Source organism: Podarcis vaucheri (genome assembly GCF_965113315.1).
Source record: "Podarcis vaucheri genome assembly, chromosome: 9".
NCBI classification, from domain to species: Eukaryota; Metazoa; Chordata; class Lepidosauria; order Squamata; family Lacertidae; genus Podarcis; species Podarcis vaucheri.
This window is the reverse complement of record NC_138767.1, coordinates 25,710,860-25,732,461: the sequence shown is the minus strand read 5'-3', so window position 1 is coordinate 25,732,461 and position 21,602 is coordinate 25,710,860. Positions and strand designations below refer to the sequence as shown.

The window sequence follows — 21,602 nt, the reverse complement described above, 5'->3', positions numbered from 1 at the left end:
GTATACCTGAAGGAGCGTCTCCACCCCCTTCGTTTTGCCCGGACGCTGAGGTTCAGCGCCGAGGGCCTTCTGGCGGTTCCCTCATTGTGAGAAGCAAAGCTACAGGGAACCAGGCACAGGGCCTTCTCGATAGTGGCGCCTACCCTGTGGAACGCCCTCCCATCAGATGTCAAAGAGATAAATTACCTGACATTCAGAAGACATCTTAAGGCAGCCCTGTTCAGGGAAGTTTTTAATGTGTGACATTTTAGTGTATTTTTGGTCTTTGTGGAAGCCGCCCAGAGTGGCTGGGGAAACTCAGCCAGATGGGTGGGGTACAAATAAATTATTATTATTATTATTATTATTATTACTACTACTACTACTACTACTATTACTATTATTGGGACAGTATTCCAAGATATAGATGGGTGTGACACACAAAGAGAGAAAAATGAAAAATGATGCATTTATATAATCAGTCAATCAATCAGTCACCTGATAGCAGAGGAACGATGTGGGGCAAGTGGGCACAGCTGGGGGGAAATGGCCATATGGGGCAAATTAGGGCCCCTACCAGGCTTTAGATTTCCAATGCCTGCTTCATAACAACTAAACTTGGGAATCAATTCATCAACAGTTCCATTTATTTCAATAACATTTAAAGCAGATAAGTTGTACAAATGTTTTTAGCATATATATGAGTGCTTTCGGCTATTGAACTGTAACATTTAAAATCCACAGTAGTGAAATATCTTTATCAATACGAACCAAAAGATCACAAAAATAGCGAGCAAGCTTTTGAGTTGGGTAGCATTACCTAGTGGCTGGCGTTTGGAATAGGGGTAAATTACACCAACATAATCTGCCCTAGGCACAAATTATTCTGGTTTCCTATAGCTTGGATTGCTCTGTAAGTCTCACTGTCTTCAAAAGGATTTACTCCCAGGTAAGTGAGAATAGGTAAGTGAGAAGAGGATTGCAGCCCAACTTTCCTAAATCTCTTAGTTTTAATTATGTCCTGAACTATAATCTGGAAATATATGTATGTAAATCATAAATATAAATCCTCTCCATTTTTATGCAATCTGTTTTGTAGATTTACAGAGCCAATATAGTTGAAGTAGCTCTATTCAAAATCAATTCCAAGATTGATTTTCTTCCAGTTTTAAAATAACCTTTTGTTGAAGGCACTGGAGCAGCCTTTTGCCATTCAACAGATCCCTATGGCCCCTTCTCTGCAGTGTGCATGATATATAGAACCAGAATTCCCAGCGTTGGCCTCAGAAAAGTGGTTCAAGCAGTTGCTGGAAGATAAATGGTTCCTTCCATTTCAGTCTGAATGTGCTTGATGAGTACAAGGCAGGGAGATGCCAGCCCTTCGCCTCCTAATCAATGCCATGTGATCAACTATGTATAGGGTTGATAAATGATAGTCAGGACAAGTACAAAAAGCTTTTCTAATATCTTCAGCTCAAAACCTAATATTCATTTTAATAAGGCAGAGATGAAGAACCTGCAATCCAGCCCTAATACTTCATCCAGGATTGTTGTTTTGGAGTTGGGGCATGTAATATGTGAATATCCCATCTTCAAATGCAATCTTCCAACCTCTTTGGAAATCCTTCCAAAGTTGCATTATTTTCCTTTCCAGAAAACTATTTTCCCTGCATTAAAAATGCTGGCCAACTTCATATATAGAAAAGTACTTTTGAGGACAGGGTTGGGGGGATAATATTGTCACCTTTGTTATACATGCAAATTAATTTTCATAAAATAGTTCTTTTGAAAGACCACACATTCCAGTTACATAACAAGGTGTAGCTGAAAGGTTACTGAATCTGCTTTCATTAACTGGCTGTGTGAGTACGGATGGGGGAGAAACAGAACTCACATTTAAAAGTGAACCTACCTAATTCACGCTTTCTGAAAGAATACAGGAACTGATACACAGCCAGCCTTTGAAAGCCACATTTCTGAGAATTTTCTGATGTAGATCTCCAGCCAAGTGGTGTCTACAGAAATGTATAAATGACTGGGGTAAAGTGTGCCTAGAAATGTATATATTAGCAAATATAATGCACAAAGATGTCATATTAGCAGTAATTTGCAAAAAAAAAAAAGGATATATTAGTCAAAACTGCATACAAAGATATGTGTAGTGGAAGAAATTCATACAAAAATACCGATGACAACTTTTTTCTTTTCTTTTTGCAAACTGATGTGGAGAACCAAACTGGAAAACTTGACAGATTTGCCCATCCTTATGTATGAGGATGTGGAGAGAGGATCACTTTTGGCGGTGTTTAGGGCTGGCATTCCACCGAAGAAGCTGAAAGTCATTTTCTGATTTACAAGGCAAAGGTTTTCAGGTAGCTGCAGACTGATTCTAAGAGAGAAGCCTGATCTGTTGCTTCCTTTGTCAACATTGGTAGACCACACTTCCATTGCTCAAGCTGGACAAGAAGAAAAAAGAGAACAGTTATTCTTGGTGTAAAAAACTTCAGGAGAAGGCTAGTGTGCTCATATCCTGCTTGTGGGCTTCCCATAGACATCTGATTGGCCACTGTGGGCGACAGAATATAGGACTAGATGGGCCTTCAGTCTGATCCAGTTTTTCTTATGTATCCAACAAATGTGCAAATGGCTTCAGAAATATACAGGAATGGCAGTTCTGAGAGCCGGTGTGATGCAGTATTGCAGATATTAATATTGTACAACTTGAAGCAACTGGATGCATAAAAACTGAATCCTTTTGGAATAAAAATTGTCCAGACCCATAAATATTATTCAAAGCTTTACTAACCAGAACTTCTTCAAAACAGGTGCAAAAACCATCAATGATGCACCCAGAAAGCTGTATAAAGGATATACATATTCAAGCATAGGCTCTTCTTCTTAGATATATAAATAACATAATTAGGATCAGAGCAAAGGCCAAAACACTGTCTCTCCCATAGCTTGCATTAGTCTGCATCCAGCCTATGGGTATGCAGTTGCTGGAGAGGCATCTTATCACATCCTTCTCTCTGTGTGCCTGAGAACAAAAAACCTTTCAAAATGGAGATTTGCAATTGAATACCTTAAGCGCATGTTTCAAGGTTAAACACTCGCATGACTGCTAGTAGAGAACATCAAATGTTAATTATCAACTCAGCTAGAAGCTCAGAGAGCCCTCTTCTAGCTTAGTATACTCCAACGGAATTCTCCAGTGTTAAACCCTTAGCAACACACAGGCATTCTCCATTTCAGTGTGCAATTATACTTAACATGTAAGGGATGGTGCCAGAAGAGTGGGGCTTTGGGTGAGCTGGAGAGGATAGGCAAGGGGGTGGGTGAGGTGTAGCCTCAAGTTCTTTGGTTTTTAATGCAAAGTCACATGGAAAAGTGAAGAACTGAAGTGAAGATGAGAAATTGAAAGGAGATGAAATTGACAGATTCAGCCATCCCTACTTTTAAGGCAGCCATTTCTCAGAAGTCGCTTCTCTTGTAGTTCCAAGTAAGGATTGTGATGGTACTCAAACTAGGCAGACAACTGAAGAATCTGACCTGAATAGCTTTGCTTATCTTTCCTTTTGCTATACTTTCGAGGTAAAGACATTCCCCAAAGATAAAGAAAATCTACTCACAGGGTTCTGAAAGGCAGAAATAATCAAGATCTTTCGTATCACAGTCTGTTCCATCAGTGGTTCTGCCTTCACTGTTGTCATCGCATGCCATTACAATGAACTACAAAACAGGCAATGTGCACATGTGAATTTGTATAGGCACATAATAATAATAAAAAAAATTATTTATACCCCGCCCTCCCCAGCCAAGACCGAGCTCAGGGCGGCTAACACCCGATATAAAAACAAGTTAATTGAAATACAACTTATAAACAAAGTTAAAATACAACATTAAAACATTAAAATATTAAAATACAGCCTAATTTCAATGGAAACTTTATTGCAAGCTTTATTGAAATGAAGGGGACTCATTCATTTCAATATGGCAGAGATAAGAGCTCTCCAGATGTTGGACTACAATCCCTATCCTCCCTGGCCAAGCTGGCTAGAGATGTTGGAAGTTGGAGTGTTGCAGCATATGGACTGCCAGTTATTCAGCCATCTAGCATATGGAGAGTCACAGGTTCTCCATGTTTCCATTTTTAAAAAATTATTATTATTATTATTATTATTATTATTATTATTATTATTATTATTATTATTATTTCATGGACTTACTTCAGGGCACAGCCACAAAAACTTAAATATGAATACTCTTCTGCCTATATATATATCTTATCCATTTTATTGTATACCTGAAGATCTTCCTACTGACCCAATGATGAGGCTAGACTAACAGAATTTGGATCCTACCAACTGCTGCTAATAATTTCACTATCAAGTAAAGCAACGCAGCAGGGAGAAAATCAACAGTGAAAAATACATCACAGCAGATTAAGTTAGATTTGATTTTATTGACTCAGTCCACTGTTTAGATGTTTAATTAACCCTCATACTCAACGACAATTACATTACTAGCCAAGATTAACTGCGGCAGGAACCACTGCAAAGGGCAGCCTTATTCAGCGATAACAAACAGCTTGACGTGAACAAGGTGGTTGCAGTTCTAATACATCATTCTGGTTCTAGAAGTTCTACATGAGATGACAAATTAGGTTTTCCGCCTATTGCCTCAAATAACGCAGGTCGTAAAATAAAACCTTTGGTGCAAAATGCAGCATTAAGGCACCTTTATTCTGTCAGGGTGGTACAAAAATGGCCTCCATGTAAAAGTTTACAAGGAACATGAGGTGATCTCATCAGCTCATTTATCATTCTCTTTGTTTCACTCCTCAGCTGCCGAAATAAATTCAAAGCTGCTTCTGGTGCAAAGGCATTTCATCCCTTCCAAACCAAACATCCCTAGGTAGCACACAGGATCCGTGAGCGGCAATTTGGTACCAACTTGATCATGCTTCGGACTCCTGGACTTGGGAGGCGAGCAAGCATGCCTAACTGGTTTCAGGATTGCAGGCTTGGTCTCTAAGAAACGGAACCCGTTTAGATCTCTGCTGTGAGAATCAGGCATGTCATCACATCGGTATTCCTTAATTTAGAACACATCCCCTCCAACTGTTGTGTGCCGAGCTAACAATAACACTGTCTCCTGCCTGCAATGCACCCAGGCAGCTGTGAACTTAGAAGGATAACATAACAATGAGGTAAGAGGGACTGGGGTTCATAGCTAAGCACTTGATGACCCCAGCAGTTATTTAATATATTTAAGATGTGAATTATTTGATGGATAATCTCAAGTGGATCCCTAATGCCCTTTGATCCTTTCTCCTTCTCTCACCACTCCACGTGTTAATATAAAATTACCAGCGGCTCGTTGCTGGGGAGCTTCGTGTTCCTGCTGTCAGCACTGCTGCCGCTAGTATCTTCTGTTGATTCTATGTATGGCTCCTTCTTGAAAAGCCTCCTGTGTCTACTGAAAAAGAGAAAGGAGCCAAGGAAATAAAACGCCCTCAGGGGAAAGGGATACTGGCCACACAACACAGCTCAAACACTCCATTTGTTTTGGCAGCTGACCTTCATTTCATCACTACCAGGAACCAACGTAGTCTAGCATTGCTCTTCAGCTGATGAGTCGGCACTCAATACTGCAGGGGTAGCCAATGGGCCTCCAGATGTTGGCGGACTACAACTCCCATCAGCCCCAGTTCAGAGATGATGGGAGCTGTAGTGCAGCGGCATCTGTAGGGCACCACAAGCTGGGACACAATTCAACCTACAGTTAGATGCAAAAGTGGTTGCTCTCTGCAGTGGTCATCCCCCTGCCAGAAGCCTGCCACTAATTTTCGTCCACCTTCAAATGCCATACCCTTCCATATGAATCTCTGGGGAATGGTGTCCATATCCCCAAATGCTGGCCGAATTGCGGGATATAAAATTTGGGAGGCTGGACTCTTGAATTCAGCACACTTTCCCCCATAAAGAACCACCTGAGTGTAGCACCATTTAGCTAGCTATGGATTACACTGACACAGAGGCTCATCTTTCCAAAGCCTACTGAGTTACCGTATTTTTCGTCCCATGGGACGCTCTGTCCCATAGGATGCACCTAGTTTTTTGGGGGGAAATAAAGGGGGGGAATTTCCTTTATTTCCCCCCCAAAACCAGGTCAGGGAAACTGAACCAGGTCGAGGAACAACGGGATGGCGGCGCTACACCTCCTTGCTGTCCCCCGAGCTTGTGGGGCTGGCCGATGTCTGCCCGGCGCGGGGGGCGCTCTGCTTCAGGGCGTCCCTCACGCCGGGTGGCATGCTGCTATCCGCAGCGTAGGGAGCCCTGCGGGAACTCCCCAGGGCTGCCTAGGCTGCGGATGTGTTCCCGAAGCGCCGGGCGCTCTGCTTACAGCACGCCCGGCGCTCCGTGAAGCAGGCTGCTATCCGCAGCCTAGACAGTTCCCGCAGGGCTGCCTAGGCTGCGGATGTGTTCCTGAAGCCTGGAGAGTGAGAGGGGTTGGTGCACACCGACCCCTCTCGCTCTCCAAGCTTCAGTGAAAGCCTGCATTCGCCCCATAGGACGCACCCAGATTTCCCCTTCATTTTTGGAGGAGAAAAAGTGCGTCCTATAGGGCGAAAAATACGGTAATTTTTTGAATGTGCATCCTTGAACAGCACCATGACCACACAAGATGGAGCTTTAGCAGGCTTAGTATAAACCATTTTTTAAAGAAATACATTTTTTTTAGAAGAAGAAAACAAGCTAGGGCACCCCAATGAGGACTGAACATGCTCACTGCCCACAGAATGCTGGCTAATTATTTCTGGGGAATCTAGAAGCAGGAGTATCCTTAAAGATGTCATGTCTGAACAAGAATATTCCACATGGCAACCTTTGGTTGCAGTACCCTCCTGTAAATGTTCTGAATAGGTAGATACAGGGAAGTTGGCGGGGAGCATGTGTGTATGTTTGTAGGTCTTGGTCTTTAAAAAGTCTTATCCCAGCAGCTCATTTTTTATTCCTGCAAGCCTCACATTAAGGGGCAAGATGAGTTTATGTTTTATGGATGAAGGGAAGGACTTTTACTGACCTGCTCATGGAACTTAATCGATAGGTCTTAAAATACAGCAGAGTATGAGCAAAAATGAAATAGCAATCCCAATCCAAATATTGGTTTCTGGACTCCAGTTAAAGGGGGATTTAGATCAGTGGTTTCATTTTGATCTAGTTAGGCTACTAATAGCTGTAGTACAAACCCAGCCGAGCATGTAATTGAAAACTTGCTTTCAAGATAAACAGTTATATTGATCAAAACCATTTGGTAAAGGAGGAAAGTAAATCAGGGCAAAACAATGACTTTTTATTTTTGTTTCTAAGTGAGAACAGGTTGCAGAAGGAGAAAGAAGAAATAAGAGTGCATGAATCAAGGCACCCAAATTTATATATACTGTATATATATATATTCTCAACAATATTTCCAGTGTTGTTAAAATGACATTTTTAGTGCTAGTTCACCAACAAATTTAGGAGCCTCAGTGTCATGTAATGATTCCAAGTATATCACTCAGGTTGTTGGGAAGTGGTGAAAGCAGAACAATCAGTTTTCGTTACAGAACTCTAAAACCAGGCCACAGAATCTATGAGGCACAAAAGCAGCACTATGTATGAAAGCAACACGTACGTAGTCTAAAATATTGCATATACTTTGCATTAGAATAATGCACTGGGTGACTCAGGGCCACTCTGAACTGGTGCATTTTTGTGGGTGTATGTATGTCATTGAGGCAATAATAGTGCATTCGTGGTGGACTTTTAATGGACCCTCCAGACAGCATTCCACATTATTAGTTGTGCTGTGATACTTCACCAGCCTTATTGCATTATTGCAGCCTATTGCTCACTTAATAGTGATATCCCTGCCTTGAGGTGTTATTGGTCTACAACTCCCATCATCCTGGGCCACTGGCTATGCTAGATGGAGCTGGAGGAAGTGGCCACAAACAAATCAGAACCAATGCTTGCTAAAGACTGGATATAACCTAACTTCTGTGTAAGCTTTGTGCAAGCAAATCAGGGTGAATGCTCAATAAAGAGGTTGTCTGGAGGGGTACTGTGGCAGGCTTTGCAGATAGATTTACCTGTAGCAGTAGACAGCGGCAACTCCAAGGAGGAGGGCCAGGAGCAAGATAGCCAAGCAAGCTGCAGTGACCATGTTCTGGTTGTTTCTTTGCATCACTTGCTGCTGTTCCCACCACTCCAAGTCACTGAACTGGCAGCGCTCTCCCAGGTAGCCTTTTGGACAGCTGTCAAACGAGGAGACACAGCAGCTAGTAAAGGAGAATACTACACAGATCACCATCATGGTTTAATTCCACCAAATTCAGCCATTCCAGAAACCTTGGATTAGGGTAATCTAAAGCAGTCAAAATCAATGTGGGCTTTGCTAATGGACCCAGGAGGATGTCGACTGCAACCAGTTGAGCACTTTTAAAATGAGGTTCTCTTGAAACCACCAGTAAAGGAAATTAAAATGAGCTATTTCCTGCTGAGCAAAAGACACTCTCTGGAGCCAATTTTACTCCAAACTATACTGTGCAGAGAAGCCCAACACAAATCATGAACAAATCATAAACACTAAGGGTGTTTGCAGATGGATGCTGATTGTGGAAAGACGCTCCTCATGCTTACATATTTTTTGCCACAGCAGAATTGCCATTAAAATTAGGGCTGTGGCCCCTGGATTGGACCAAGCCTGCCCCCCACCCTGTGCCAACCTTGGGACCACCTACCCCAGATCTAGTGCCAGATGAATTTGGGGATGAGGCTGCTTAGTTAGGGGTTTTCAAACACTACTTAAACATGAGGAGAACAGAAAGAGTATTGTTCATTGCATCTCTTCCCCGCTGAAGGCTGCTGCTTGCTCACAGTTGCCTTCCTTGCAGCAGAAATGGTTTTAGGGTAAAGGTAAAGGTAAAGGACCCCTGACCATTATGTCCAGTCACAGACGACTCTGGGGTTGCGGTATTCATCTCGCTTTATTGGCCAAGAGAGCCGGGTTCAGCTTCCGGGCCATGTGGCCAGCATGACTAAGCCACTTTCTGGCGAACTAGAGCAGTGCACGGAAATGCCATTTACCTTCCCGCCAGAGCGGTACCTATTTATCTACTTGCATTTCATGCTTTCGAACTGCTAGGTTGGCAGGAGCAGGGACCGAGCAACGGGAGCTCACCCCATCACGGGGATTCAAACCACCGCCCTGCTGATCGGCAAGCCCTAGGCTCTGCGGTTTAGGCCACAGCACCACCCGCGTCCCTGTAGCTGTTGCCAATGATCCGTCTGCAATATCAGAACTACCTATTTGTAATATTAAACTCCCATCTAGAAGCATCCTCACTTTTGTTGAGCTCTGTAAATTCATCATGCCTTCCATCTAGCGGTACCACCACACACATCTGAAGAATTAAGTTAGCTTTACAAGATAGTTTATATCACTAGGCTAGGAACATATATATGCTGATATCTAAACACTGATCATGCCATCTGCTCTGTAAGAATGGCATAACATGAGCCATATTAATAACTTTATATCTCAGGTATGCTTCCCAAAGTAAATCAGAAACTATGTAGTTTTGTCTACTTGAAACATATGGCAGAAGAATGTGTGTGAGTGTGTGAGTGTGTGAGTGTGTGTGTGTGTGTGCGCGCGCACGCACGCACATTTCCTGCTAGGTTTTCTGTGGGACCAAGAGTGTGCATGTGTTGGTGAAGAATGGTGAAACACTGCCACCTAGTGTGAATTTATTTTCAAAAAATTCACTAACATATTTATTATAGCAGAATCTTTCCATTTAATCAGATGCATGAAGTGTCATCCTGAGTTGCAAGCATAGGAGCAGGGGTGAATTGTAAACAGGGAGGTCAGAAGGAAAGGAAATTCAGAAATTACTGGAAGTGAATTAAGTTCTTAACTGTTGTTGGTGATATCACACATCTTGACATCGTTAAGATGATTAACTTGGGGGGCGGGTTCTCATGGAGAATGTACATATAATCATTTCATGAAGAGGGAATTGTGTGCCTCTCTTGGTCAATATCTCTGCTGAATTCTGTACACGAAAAAAGAGTGAAAAGCAAACCTCCCTTCTTCCTGCTGCTTGGCTGATCACAATTTCCTCTTCACAGAAGAATTATGTGCTTATTCTCCATGAGGTTTCGTGAATGTGCCCAATGGCTGACTATTATGGGCTCAAATTATGGTCCCCTATGCCTCTGCTAAACACTAGTATATTATTAACATGTTCAGCAACACTGTTTAACCTAGATGTTATTCCACTGAGCCCCAACCAAAATATTATATGTCATGGACGAAAGAATTCCCACTGCAACAAGCAGAAAACCCACAGCAGGGCCGGCCCTGCCATTAGGCAGAGTGAGAGGCCTCAGGTAGCCAATTTGAGATGTCATAAAAGGGCAGCAAATTGTTAGTTTATTTAATGTGTTATTATGGTTGTATTTTTACTGCCATGGAGAAAGAGAGGTGCTTGTGGGATATTCTGCCTCAGGTTTCAGAGTAACTCAACTGGCCTATGATACTTGCAGGATGGGGGCAACAAAATGTCTTGGGCTGCCCTTGCAGCACTAGAGTTCTCCACTTACTTGCATGCAAAAGCTTGGAGATCAAAAAAATAAACACAAACTCCTTCATGGAGACAGTAAGATGGAGGGCAGCCAGCAGAACTTTCTTGCTCAGATACGGTGGACTCATCACGTGTTGCAGTGGTAGGAGACATGGCAGGTTCTGAAACACAGTATTCCACAATTGTTTTTGTTTTGTTTGTTTTTTAAGAAAAAGAGAGAGAACTGGTTTGGATAAGCTGGTGATTTACACTATAATGCAGGGCAATTGCGATGTCATGGAAGAGAAGTTCTAAGGACCAGTAAATTGACCTAGAAGGCTTTCAAGATAAAAGAAAGACAGAAATGTGAGAAATAAAAACATTTTTTTATTATCTCATACTACTATATTGCAAAATGGATTCCTGAATTGTTTTAATTGTTTATTTTAATTATATTTCAAAGTCTTCTAAGATGACAATGTGATTTATTGTGGCATAGCTTGTTATTTCTACTGTTTGAGTAGTCACATAGAAAAGCAGCATACATGCTACAAATGAAATGAGAACAAAATACTGAGATACTGGGAGAATAAAAGCCGTATACAGCATAGTGATAGAATAATGTCAGACCTAGTTGTGGGGATCAGTGAGTCTGGCCTTAATTGTGAACATGGATTTAAATGTATTCAGACTGTAAATGTCAGCACTCTGAATCTCATGACTATTAAACCAACATAAAATTATTTGCTGAGTATTATGACTGACTCAATACTTTGCTTTCGTTTATATGCATGGCAATGATTTCCAATAAATCTCTGTTGGGTCATTCCCACCCCCCACCCCCTTCCATTAGATCTGCCTAACAAAAGGAGAAGAAAACATCCAGTTGACAAGGTGGCAACTGAAGGCTTTACATATAGATGAAGTGTTGAGGCTGCACATCATGGAGAACAGGAAGTGCTCAAAAGGAGAGCATAATCAGAGCTCAGAAGTTTAGCATTGGCACAGAAGGCCCTAAAGGCCAGTTTATATAGAAATTACAAACACACTGATGCATTTTTTAATTTGTTTTTTACATCATAACATTTGGATGTGTGTTGCAAGGAAAATCTATCTTCTAACCCACTAGCTTAGAGGTTGAAAAGCAAGGCTTGTGGCAGAGCTGCCTGGTGGTACAGGCTAGAGCAGGGGTTGTCAGCCTGGTCCCTACCACCCACTAGTGGGCGATTCAGGATTCTAGGTGGGCGGTAGAGGGTTCTACGGCATAAGCTGAATCCTCCTTCCATCGAGCACTGGTGGGCGGTAAGGATATTTTACCATCAAGAAAGATTCATTAGTGGCTGGTAGGTATAAAAAGGTTGACTACCCCTGGGCTAGACTGTACCATGAAAGAGGGATACTTAGAATGCAAAATCAACAGGTAAAGTTGCATCACTACAACCCTAAGAAAAATAGCTCATGTTCAATTTGGGCTGTCGTTCAGAAGCCTGCCACAAAAATCCCTTTGCAGAATATCAGCAAATCATCCCAAGTGCAAGGGTTTAGAGGACAAGCAGGAACAGCCTCCCATCTACTCACCAGAGCAGCAAAGCCCGTCTCCCGTATATCCCACAAGGCACTCACAAAAGTAGCTGCCTTCGGTATTGATACACGTCGACAAGCTCCGATCGCATGTGTCCATGTCGAAAGCACACTCATCAACATCTACAACAGAAACAAGGTTAAAAGCTGCGAGAAGGAATGGAAAGGGGCTTTGGTGTTTTTTGTTTTTTCGGTGAGAACTAGACTGGAAACAGTGTTGACTGCATTAAAAAATGTAACTGTTTTTAAGTCTAGATCAAGCTTTCTCAACCTTGGGTCCCCATTCGTTTTTGAACTATGACTCTCATGATCCCTGACGACTGATATTTGTTTTATTGTATATTGTGGGTCGCACCCAACTAAGTCATACTCAGCATGGACCCATTGAAATCAATGGACTTGACTACCCTAAGCCCATTGATTTAAATGGGTCTTCTCTTAGTGGGATTCAACTCTATATGTGGGAGGAGGTTAAGATGTACATCTCCTTGGGAGGGCCAAATAGTCCTTAAAACTTGTATACAAATATCTACGTGAATAAAATAAAATAAAATAAAAAACATGTGACACTAAAATTACCATAACACAGCTGGTCTTCCATGATGAACCCTGCCTGGCATTGACAAGTAGTGCCATCTTCATTCAAAATGCACTGGGCGTTGATATCACATCCCAACCATATGCAATTGTCCCGGTCTGTGGCACAAAACAAAGCATGCTCATTCTCATTGTTCATAGTACATGTGCTCAGAATAGGTAATTACTCAGGACAAATTAATTAGAGCCAACCCTTCAATACACTTCTCACTGAAGAAATTTGCAAAAAGTTCACCCCCTAAAATGATATGCCCTACTAGGACATTCTCCACCACTGAACCTGGATTTCTTCCATTTTCTTGCTATGCAGAAAAATGTCCTCGAATATACTTGCAACAAATTATTTTTGTGTTTAATAGCAGTACCCATGCCCTGGGACTCCCTGCCTTTTAACATCAATAGTTGTTGGTAAGCCTATTCAGGGCACATCTGTCTGAAACCAAATTGCCCATCGTTGGATGAATCAACCACTTCCTGGAGTTATGAAATAGGGAATTGCAATCTTTACTAGACACCACGATTTCAGCCGTCAGCATCGGTTTCATCTGTTTTGCATCTCCTCTGCTATCTCCGTATGAACTGTGACTCTGAGGATGCTGGTGGCGTGTTTTCAGGGCTAATAATGTCTTGTTAGTCAGCCCTCCAGCCTTGGATGTGACTCTGCAACCTGAAACAATAACAAGAAGATTCAAAGCATTTTGAAGTTTAGGTCTAGGGTGGCATCCAGCTGGGGCTCAAGCACTCAGAATGGTTTCTGATCCAGCACATGCCTCCACCAGTAACTTCCAGATGAGAATATGGCAATGCACTCTACATGGTGCTGCCCTTGAAGACGACTCAGTGATTCCAGCTGGTCCAAAATGCGGCAGTCAGATCACTGTCGAGGTTGCCACATAACCCCGGTTCTAAAACAGCTGCATTGACTTCTAGTTTGTTTCCAGGCCTAATTGAATGTGCTCGCATTAGTGTTTAAAGTCCTAAATGACCAAGGTCCCAAATATCTGAAGGGCTGCCTCTTTCCCTATAGACTTTCTCAGGTGCTAAGATCAGCAGAGAGGGCCCTTTGGGTAGTTCCACCTCCCACAGAAGTTTGGGAGGGTGACCCAGGAGAGGGCATTCTCTGTGGCAGCCCCTAAATTGCTCCTGACACCTGAGATTTGTGTTTTCAGGACCCACCCTAATCCTGTGATAGTACTGTTTTTAATTCTTCAATTTTTAATTGTTATAACATTCCCTGGAACTTCCTATTGAAGGGTGGATAAATTTGTTGTTGTTGTTGGTGATGATGCTTATAGAAGAGTAGATGAGAAAAGGCAGTTTTTGCTGATTCATTCTTTCCTCTTTCCCTACATTCTCTTCCTCCGTATTCTGCAGAGTCCCCAAACTGTATAAAGTTAATTTTCAGGGGCTGCAGTGGGAAGGGGCCATCTTCAAAAGCCCTTTCATACATGCCAAGTCAATGCATTGGATTTCTTGCAAAGCTGACTGGTGATTAGCAAATATCACAGTCGTATATGCAGCTTTCCAAATTATAAAAGAAAGCAAATGCAGCTTGTTTCTGGGACAAAACGGGCTAGTAATAGCTGCAGGGACCTGCATGTTGTGAAATAACACATATTTATTTCACATGGGATTCCTGTGACACTCACAAAATTCAGAATAATAGCAAAAACATTCAACTGAAAAGATACTTCACACATGGGTTGTTGGTCTCTAGCTCATTTGCCACCAGGGGTTCATTTCTTTCTTCACTATCTACAGCATTTGCCAAATAATACCTAGCCCACCACTCTGCTGCTCATTCATTCAGGCCCTGTTAGCTGGAGCTAATAGGAAAACAGCTGCCTAACCCTTGAAATATACCTGGTTTTGCTAAGGGGTGAATGATGATCAAAGACGAGGGTCTCAACATGCTCCCTCCAAGTCGGACCCTATTTAGGCCAGTCTTCTTGTCCATTCTCAGCAACGAAGGCCTTGCCCAGTCAGAGATCCAAATGTGATCCTCAAACACTGTTATGTCAAATGGATGGCCTAAAAAATATAGATATGTATGCTCTTTATAATCCCATTGCACCAACATACTGAAGAAAACATCAATGAATATGCACACAAGCACCTATTCCTCACATTATACTTAACATTGTATATAAATCAAGGGCTGTCATAGATAGGACAAAACCCACAGGTCACCCGGTTCAACCTCATTTCCTGAGGAAGCACATTCAGCAGGGGCTGCCAACCTTTTAAGACCACTGAGTGTGTTTGGAATTTTGAGAACGTGCTCTGGATGCCAATCACAAAATGGCAGACATGGGGGGGGGGGGCTTGTAAAAAAATGGCTGCCACGGGAGGGCATGGCATGACACATTGCCAAGCCCTGATCCACCACCAAGAACTTATTCAGTGCTTTAAAGCCTCCAAGGAAGGAGATGTCACAAACATGCTGACAGCTTGTTCCATTGTTCAAAGTAACTTTCCTGGAGTTCAAAACTTCTGTTTGTTGCATTATGCACAGCGGATAGGAGGTCAGCTGCTCTTCCTTTTCTGTGGCATTTTTTAGGCTGCTGTTACCTTGCTTTTGCATTTCTGCTTTGTGGCATACTGTGGTTGAGATGGCCAAAGTTAACTGCAGTAGCAGCTAGAGGTAAACTGGACAGAGAACTGAGCTTTTGGTAGTAGATAGGACGAGTGATTTTGTATCCCTTTTCCAGCCCTATTATTCTATATCAATCATATTGTCTGAGTTTCACCATAGACTTAATTCTTTAACTCAGTTGTTGTTGTTTTCATCTGACCTAATTCCATGCCAATTTATGAGGGATAAATAAAATCCTTCCTTGTCCAAATCAGGAACTATACTTTTATGATATATTTTCAGCCCCTCATAAAAAGTGCAGCAAAACAAGGAATGCAAAGCCACGCTGTTCTTGCAGTTGATGAGTCTCATTATTCACAGATCACGACACCAAGAGCAACAGTAGATGGCAGTGGCACTGCAGCAAGAATCCTTGCTCTAATCAATCTGCATTTTAATGGTACTGCTGAGCCCAAATGGGGCTGTATATTTTCTCCCCTGAAAGAACATGCCCAGTTTTCCAAGATTTTTCACATCTCTTTCCAAAAGGGTGTAAAATTGCAATGAAGTAGGTGCTAAAGGTAGGAAGGAATACATCCCCATTGCCAAGGCAACCACACCAATGCTTAAAATTATAGAAGGATAGTGTTGAGGGGGGGGGGTCTTGTAGGTCATCTAGCCCAAGTCCCTGCTCAAAGCAGGAAACTCAGAGCTAAAGCATCTCCAACAGATGGCTGCTCAGTCTCTACCTGAAGATTTCCAGCAAGGGAGAGCTCACCATCCTTCTAGGAAACAGGTTTCAGTGTCAAGGCATTCCTCCTGATGTTCCACCAAAACCCACGCTCCTATAGCTTCCACCCATTTTAACTAGTTCTGCCCTAGTCTTTGCCCCAATACAGTCACAGATTGTTGACTAGTTGGAGCAAAAGGGGAATGGGGATGTGGACTGGGCACATCCAATTGAGAATAATGGTGACAACCCAAGACCTTTGCAGCATAAACTGCTGCCTTCATTTATACTTCCTGAAGTACACCAGTTCACCCTGCTGCATGGCATGGCCAAGCTATGTATCACAGATGGCAGATCCACAGATGCAAATATGAATGTGGATAGTGTACATTTGTTATCCACTTTCAGTGAAATGTACATCTGGATGTGTGTTCCTATGCATAAGTTCATCCACATACTGTCCAATTGGTCATGAGTAACTGACTACCTGCTCAGAAATGGAAAGTTGTGCCAGCTCAGAAAGTCTTGTCATACAAGCACTGACACAGCATAGCAAGCAAGTGATCCTCAATTCAGCTGACAGAGGAATAGGGACGTACAGCGGTACCTTGGGTTAAGTACTTAATTCGTTCCAGAGGTCCGTACTTGACCTGAAACTGTTCTTAACCTGAAGCACCACTTTAGCTAATGGGGCCTCCTGCTGCCGCTGCACAATTTCTGTTCTCATCCTGAAGCAAAGTTCTTAACCCGAGGTACTATTTCTGGGTTAGCGGACTCTGTAACCTGAAGCGCCTGAAACCTGAAGCGTATGTAACCCGAGGTACCACTGTACACATTGTAATACTGTACAATATACTGACCGAATATATTGACCCAACTGAATAGCCCAGTTGAGCTATTTCATGCCTTTCCTGAAATTATACAACTAGTGCACTGTGAGCACATTGGCAAGACTTTAGGACCTGAGAGACCCTAGTTCTTCAAAGGCCCAGGTGTAACTTTTAAAAAGCCAGTAATTACTAGCTGCACTGTAGATCAACCTATCTGAAAGAGAAACATGAAATGAGTGGCTAAGTTTATTGTACCAGCCTATCAGCTTTTAAAGTGTTCAGTCAGGGCCAGCCAACTCAAAGGCCACCGGAGCACGATTTCTGTTCTCATCCTGAAGCAAAGTTCTTAACCTGAAGCACTATTTCTGGGTTAGCAGAGTCTGTAACCTGAAGCGTATGTAACCTGAAGCGTATGTAACCCGAGGTATCACTGTATTCCCTTATTCCCAACTCAAGTGAGAACAGTGAAACGGCTTTGTTTCTTCAAGAGGCTGGGATAAGGCAGTGAGGAAGTTCTTTTCAAGTAGCACTGAAACAAGGAAACAAATCAGGGAAACAATGGCTGTAGGCTGATAAACAAACTGCAAGAAAGAGGTTTCTGTCTGAAATGGCAGTGCTTGTAGCAAAAAAGAACAAAATGCCATGAACTTTCAGCAGAGAACTAGTTACTGTATATTTTTAGTTGTTTCTTATAGACCTTTCCATTTTAAAAAAGAAAAGCCTGTTCCCCTCTCATATTATTACACGTTTCTCTTTTCCCTTTGCAAAACTGCAGCTTATTTCTATAGTTAGCTTTGAATATATGTATGTTTTCAGCCACCCCACCCCAGTTTGCTCAAAGCAGTTCACAATATAGACTGATAACTTCAGTAAAAGCATAGAATAAATATGCAGGTTTCCTGAAATTTACTCCTTTTTCAACTGGCATCAATCTGTAGAATTCACAAGGCACTGGTTAACTCAAAAGGTGGCCTTTCACTGATATTTCGATATGTGCAGCATACCAATGCACTGAAACTCTTGCATCTATGGTCAGAAAACTGTCACTCCCAAAGCCTCACCTACATCATTCTGTGTGAGTATTTGCCGTTCAGAACCATCCAGATTTGAAGTCTCAATAGCAGCCTTTTTTGCATCACACCAGTACAGCTTGTCAGCAAAGTAGTCAATCGTTATTCCACTGGGCCAAAGCAAATCGGAATCTACTATAATGAGACGATCAAAGCCTTGTAAGGAAGACCTTTCAATCCGTGGATTAATCCCTACGTCTGTCCAAAATAGTTGCCTTTATTGAAGAAAAAGAGATTTATTTATTTTTTAAAAAAATTACTTTCACCTTGCAGTAAAGAGAGAGAGAGAGAAACTACTTAAAACATTGTATACATTACAGGATTTATTGTTGTGGATGATATAAATGTAAGCAATTATACAGGTAGGTTATTATTTTGTATGTTAAATTCTCTCCCTGATCCTTGAGCCGTGACAAAACAAAACAAAAGTCACATGACAACTTCAACAAGCACATTTCAAGCCACAGTGGCCACCAAGAGAATTATTTTTATTTTATTTTTACAGAATTTATATAATTTGACTGTTTTATTTTTTTGTAAACTGCTTGGAGGCTATATTTGCAAACATTAGCCCTGTCAATAAATGAAGAGCTAAAATATGAATTATTATTTTTAAATGAAATAATGATTATAGTCTACAATAAGCCAAAACCAGAATCATAGAATTGTTGACTTTTACATGTCTGGATAGGCTTGATTGAAGAAAAATGTTTTAAGCAAGTGCCAAAAGGAAGTGAAAGTGGCTGCCTGAGACTAGGGAGTTCCAAAGGAGAGGTGCTGCAACACGGAAATATTTATTTCTTACAAGTGTGGAAGGAATATTATGTAGCACCTATAACTGTGCCAGTTCCGCAGATCAAAAATTATGCTTTTCTCGTGATGAGTTCAGCACATGACAGCTGTGAGGAAAGCCTTTGGGTTTAACTGAGGTAGACACCCCCACGTGGTTAATTCAGCGTTGCCATGCCACTGCACACCGTGGTTTAGCATCTGCTTTGCATGCCGAAGATTCCCTGGTTGAATCCCCAGTATCTCTAGGTAGAACTGGGAATGTCTATGGCCTGAAATCCTGCAAGTCAATGTAGGCAGTGCTGACCCAGATAGACCAATTGGTCTGACTCCTGTGTACACTAACAGTTGACAAGCGATTGCCATAAACCCACAATTATCCTACAAGCTGTGTATGTCAATATGCTTCAGTTTGATGTTGCCTTATTGGAAAAATTTACTCCCTTATGTCCCATGTGAACGTGATTCCCTGTATTAGACCACCAATACCTCAGGTGTCATTCTGGACAGATGCTCTAGGGATAAAAAAACCCCTTTGAATTATTTTAATGCCTATTTTTATTTCATCCCCCTCTGCAAGGGTGCCAACTTGAATAAAATATTGTGTTGGCCCAGATAAGCCCTGCCCTGCATAATCAATCGCATGATGCAGTGCAAAAATGCCATTTGAATGGGAATGTTCATCAACTTGTGCTCAGCCCCCTCAAATATTTTATTGTGGGGCTCAAAGCCCCTATGGCCTCTAGAAGTTGGCTCCTATGCCTCTCTGGGATCAAAACACTCAGACAAGAGCAGGTTATAAATACTTAGAAAGAAAGAAAGAAATGATCCCTGTTTTGAGTGGCTTAGCTTTGTAGACACACTCCATAAAGGCATTCATGGCAAAACATGTATCTAAATAATAGTTTCACAGACTTTGTTCAGTGGTGCATTCTGGGCAGGATTTGGGGGCAGACGTCCAGAACCCCACTCAGCACAATGATCATAATATCAACCCCCAGCCCCAGCCAACACAGCAGGGCTGGCTAACCACATTTTCTTTAAATAAAGTTATAAACATTCCCATCTAATGAGCCTGTAAGGCTGCAGTCTTAACCACATCTTCTCAGAAATAAGTCTCACTGAATTCAATAAGGCCTGCTCCTAGGTAAATGGGGCTAGGATTGCAGTCTAAAGAAGACAATGAAGCCCAAAATCTAAAATAATCTAATTGCACTACTGGCTTTGTTCTTTAGTCTGTACTCCTCCTTCTGTCAGTTTCAAAGAAAGTTTCACTTCTTACTCAGTGAATGGATGGACAGCAATTCCCCGAGGCTGAGACACGTCTTCCCAGATAATTATTTTCCTCTGCATTCCGTTCAGATTGCTACTTTCAATTTGGGACTTCCTGCGTACACATGCAGATAGATTAGTTACTACAGTAATTTATTACCAACAAAATAAATTGTTGCTCTTTTCGTTTGTGGCTACAGTCAGTTCACGGTACCATCTGCGGTATATTTCCATCCAGTTTTGTCCTGCTCCATCCGTCCTATCCCCCTTCCTGATTTCTCCTTCTCAGTTTTGTTTTGTCCCTCTTACATGAGTCGTAAGCTGCCTAGGTAAGGGATTTTCTATTATATTTTGCTACGCAACCAGCCATTCTGTTAATGTTACTGCATATAATTCTAACAGCTTATATCAGGATCAAGAACCGGTTTAGCACAAACTGTCTGTGGACAAATGCCGGCTCCCTTGGCCTGTAAAGCAAGATGAGCTTTACAACACCAGAGTCATCTGCGACTGAACTTAACTGTCAGGGGTCCTTTACCTTTTTTAAGAGCATTAATTGCCCTGTTTAAAAAACACAAAAGCCATTGTTTGTCTTAAGCAAGCCTTATCCACCCCCATCCATAACATGGGGATAATATTATTAGCCTGCATCATAATTAGCTGATACATAGCACACATCTCCTTAAAACATGTTGCACACTTCTTTTTAAGCACCACAGATATTATCACTGAATGCAAATGACATGACATCATGGCATGGCATGGCATGACATCATAATTATTTGGCCTAGGCCCAAAAAGGGTGCAGCTTCTCCCACACCCACTCCATTGTGATTTCCTCATTTAACTAAAAAATTGTTCCCTTCCTTTATGGTGCCCCAGAGCTGAGAAATTTCTGTAGAAATTTAAGAGAAAGGAGACTTAAGAGAATTTACACGCAGGGGACACTGATCCACCACTGATTTTGTCGCCCCAAACGGTATGGATCTGCTCTTCATCCAGACACTGCCTTCCATGACCACTTCTATGCAGAATAAGGTTCAGCAAAAAGGTCTGTCTGACCCTTCGACATTGGGCAGCGATGGCATTTTCCATTTGCTAAACCTTTCTGTTATGACTTAAGCACACTGGCATCTCTGAGAGCGACATTTCAATTACGCCAGTCTTTTGCCAGTCATTCATTTCCCACAATGTCTTACGCCAGCATTAAGTTTGCTGTAATATGTGTGAGAGAGAAACCTACCCCCAGTCAGTCCAATACAATTTGCGGTTAATCCAGTCGATGGCGAGTCCTTCAGGTTTCTCCGTTGCTTCGCGGATAACATTTTCACGATCTGAGCCATCCAGATTAGCTCTCTCTATCCACTTCAAGGCTGTGTGAGCAAAATAAATCTGTAATGAGAAAAACAGAAGGTTTATAGCTGATTATTGCACATCTTATTAGAGAGCAGGATTTCCTTATCTAGTGGCTTTACCACCAGCAATGAAATTTATTTGGGGCAGGGGGAAATAAATGAGTAATTCCAAAATTGTAGCCCATGATTACAGATCAAATAAGCAGGCACTT

The 21,602-nt window shown here is 42.0% G+C and overlaps 1 protein-coding gene across 3 annotated transcripts in view; it reads right to left on the bottom strand.

Moving 5' to 3' along the window:
- Positions 1 to 604: 604 nt before the first annotated feature.
- Positions 605 to 21,602, bottom strand: part of EGF (epidermal growth factor) — a 42,725-nt gene continuing 21,727 nt past the window's right edge. Inside the window, exons 12-23 of one of the 3 annotated variants that reach the window (XM_082236905.1) lie at positions 21,279 to 21,427; positions 20,046 to 20,150; positions 17,966 to 18,189; positions 14,633 to 14,800; positions 13,278 to 13,436; positions 12,752 to 12,868; positions 12,170 to 12,295; positions 10,632 to 10,773; positions 8,114 to 8,278; positions 5,349 to 5,457; positions 3,609 to 3,708; positions 605 to 2,435 (exon numbers count right to left, since the gene is read on the bottom strand). In XM_082236905.1, the coding sequence (XP_082093031.1) occupies positions 2,431 to 2,435; positions 3,609 to 3,708; positions 5,349 to 5,457; positions 8,114 to 8,278; positions 10,632 to 10,773; positions 12,170 to 12,295; positions 12,752 to 12,868; positions 13,278 to 13,436; positions 14,633 to 14,800; positions 17,966 to 18,189; positions 20,046 to 20,150; positions 21,279 to 21,427 (1,569 nt within the window). In that variant the 3' untranslated portion in view covers positions 605 to 2,430. The remainder of the gene's footprint in view (positions 2,436 to 3,608; positions 3,709 to 5,348; positions 5,458 to 8,113; positions 8,279 to 10,631; positions 10,774 to 12,169; positions 12,296 to 12,751; positions 12,869 to 13,277; positions 13,437 to 14,632; positions 14,801 to 17,965; positions 18,190 to 20,045; positions 20,151 to 21,278; positions 21,428 to 21,602) is intronic. The other 2 variants (XM_082236906.1, XM_082236907.1) reach the window with 2 other exon arrangements.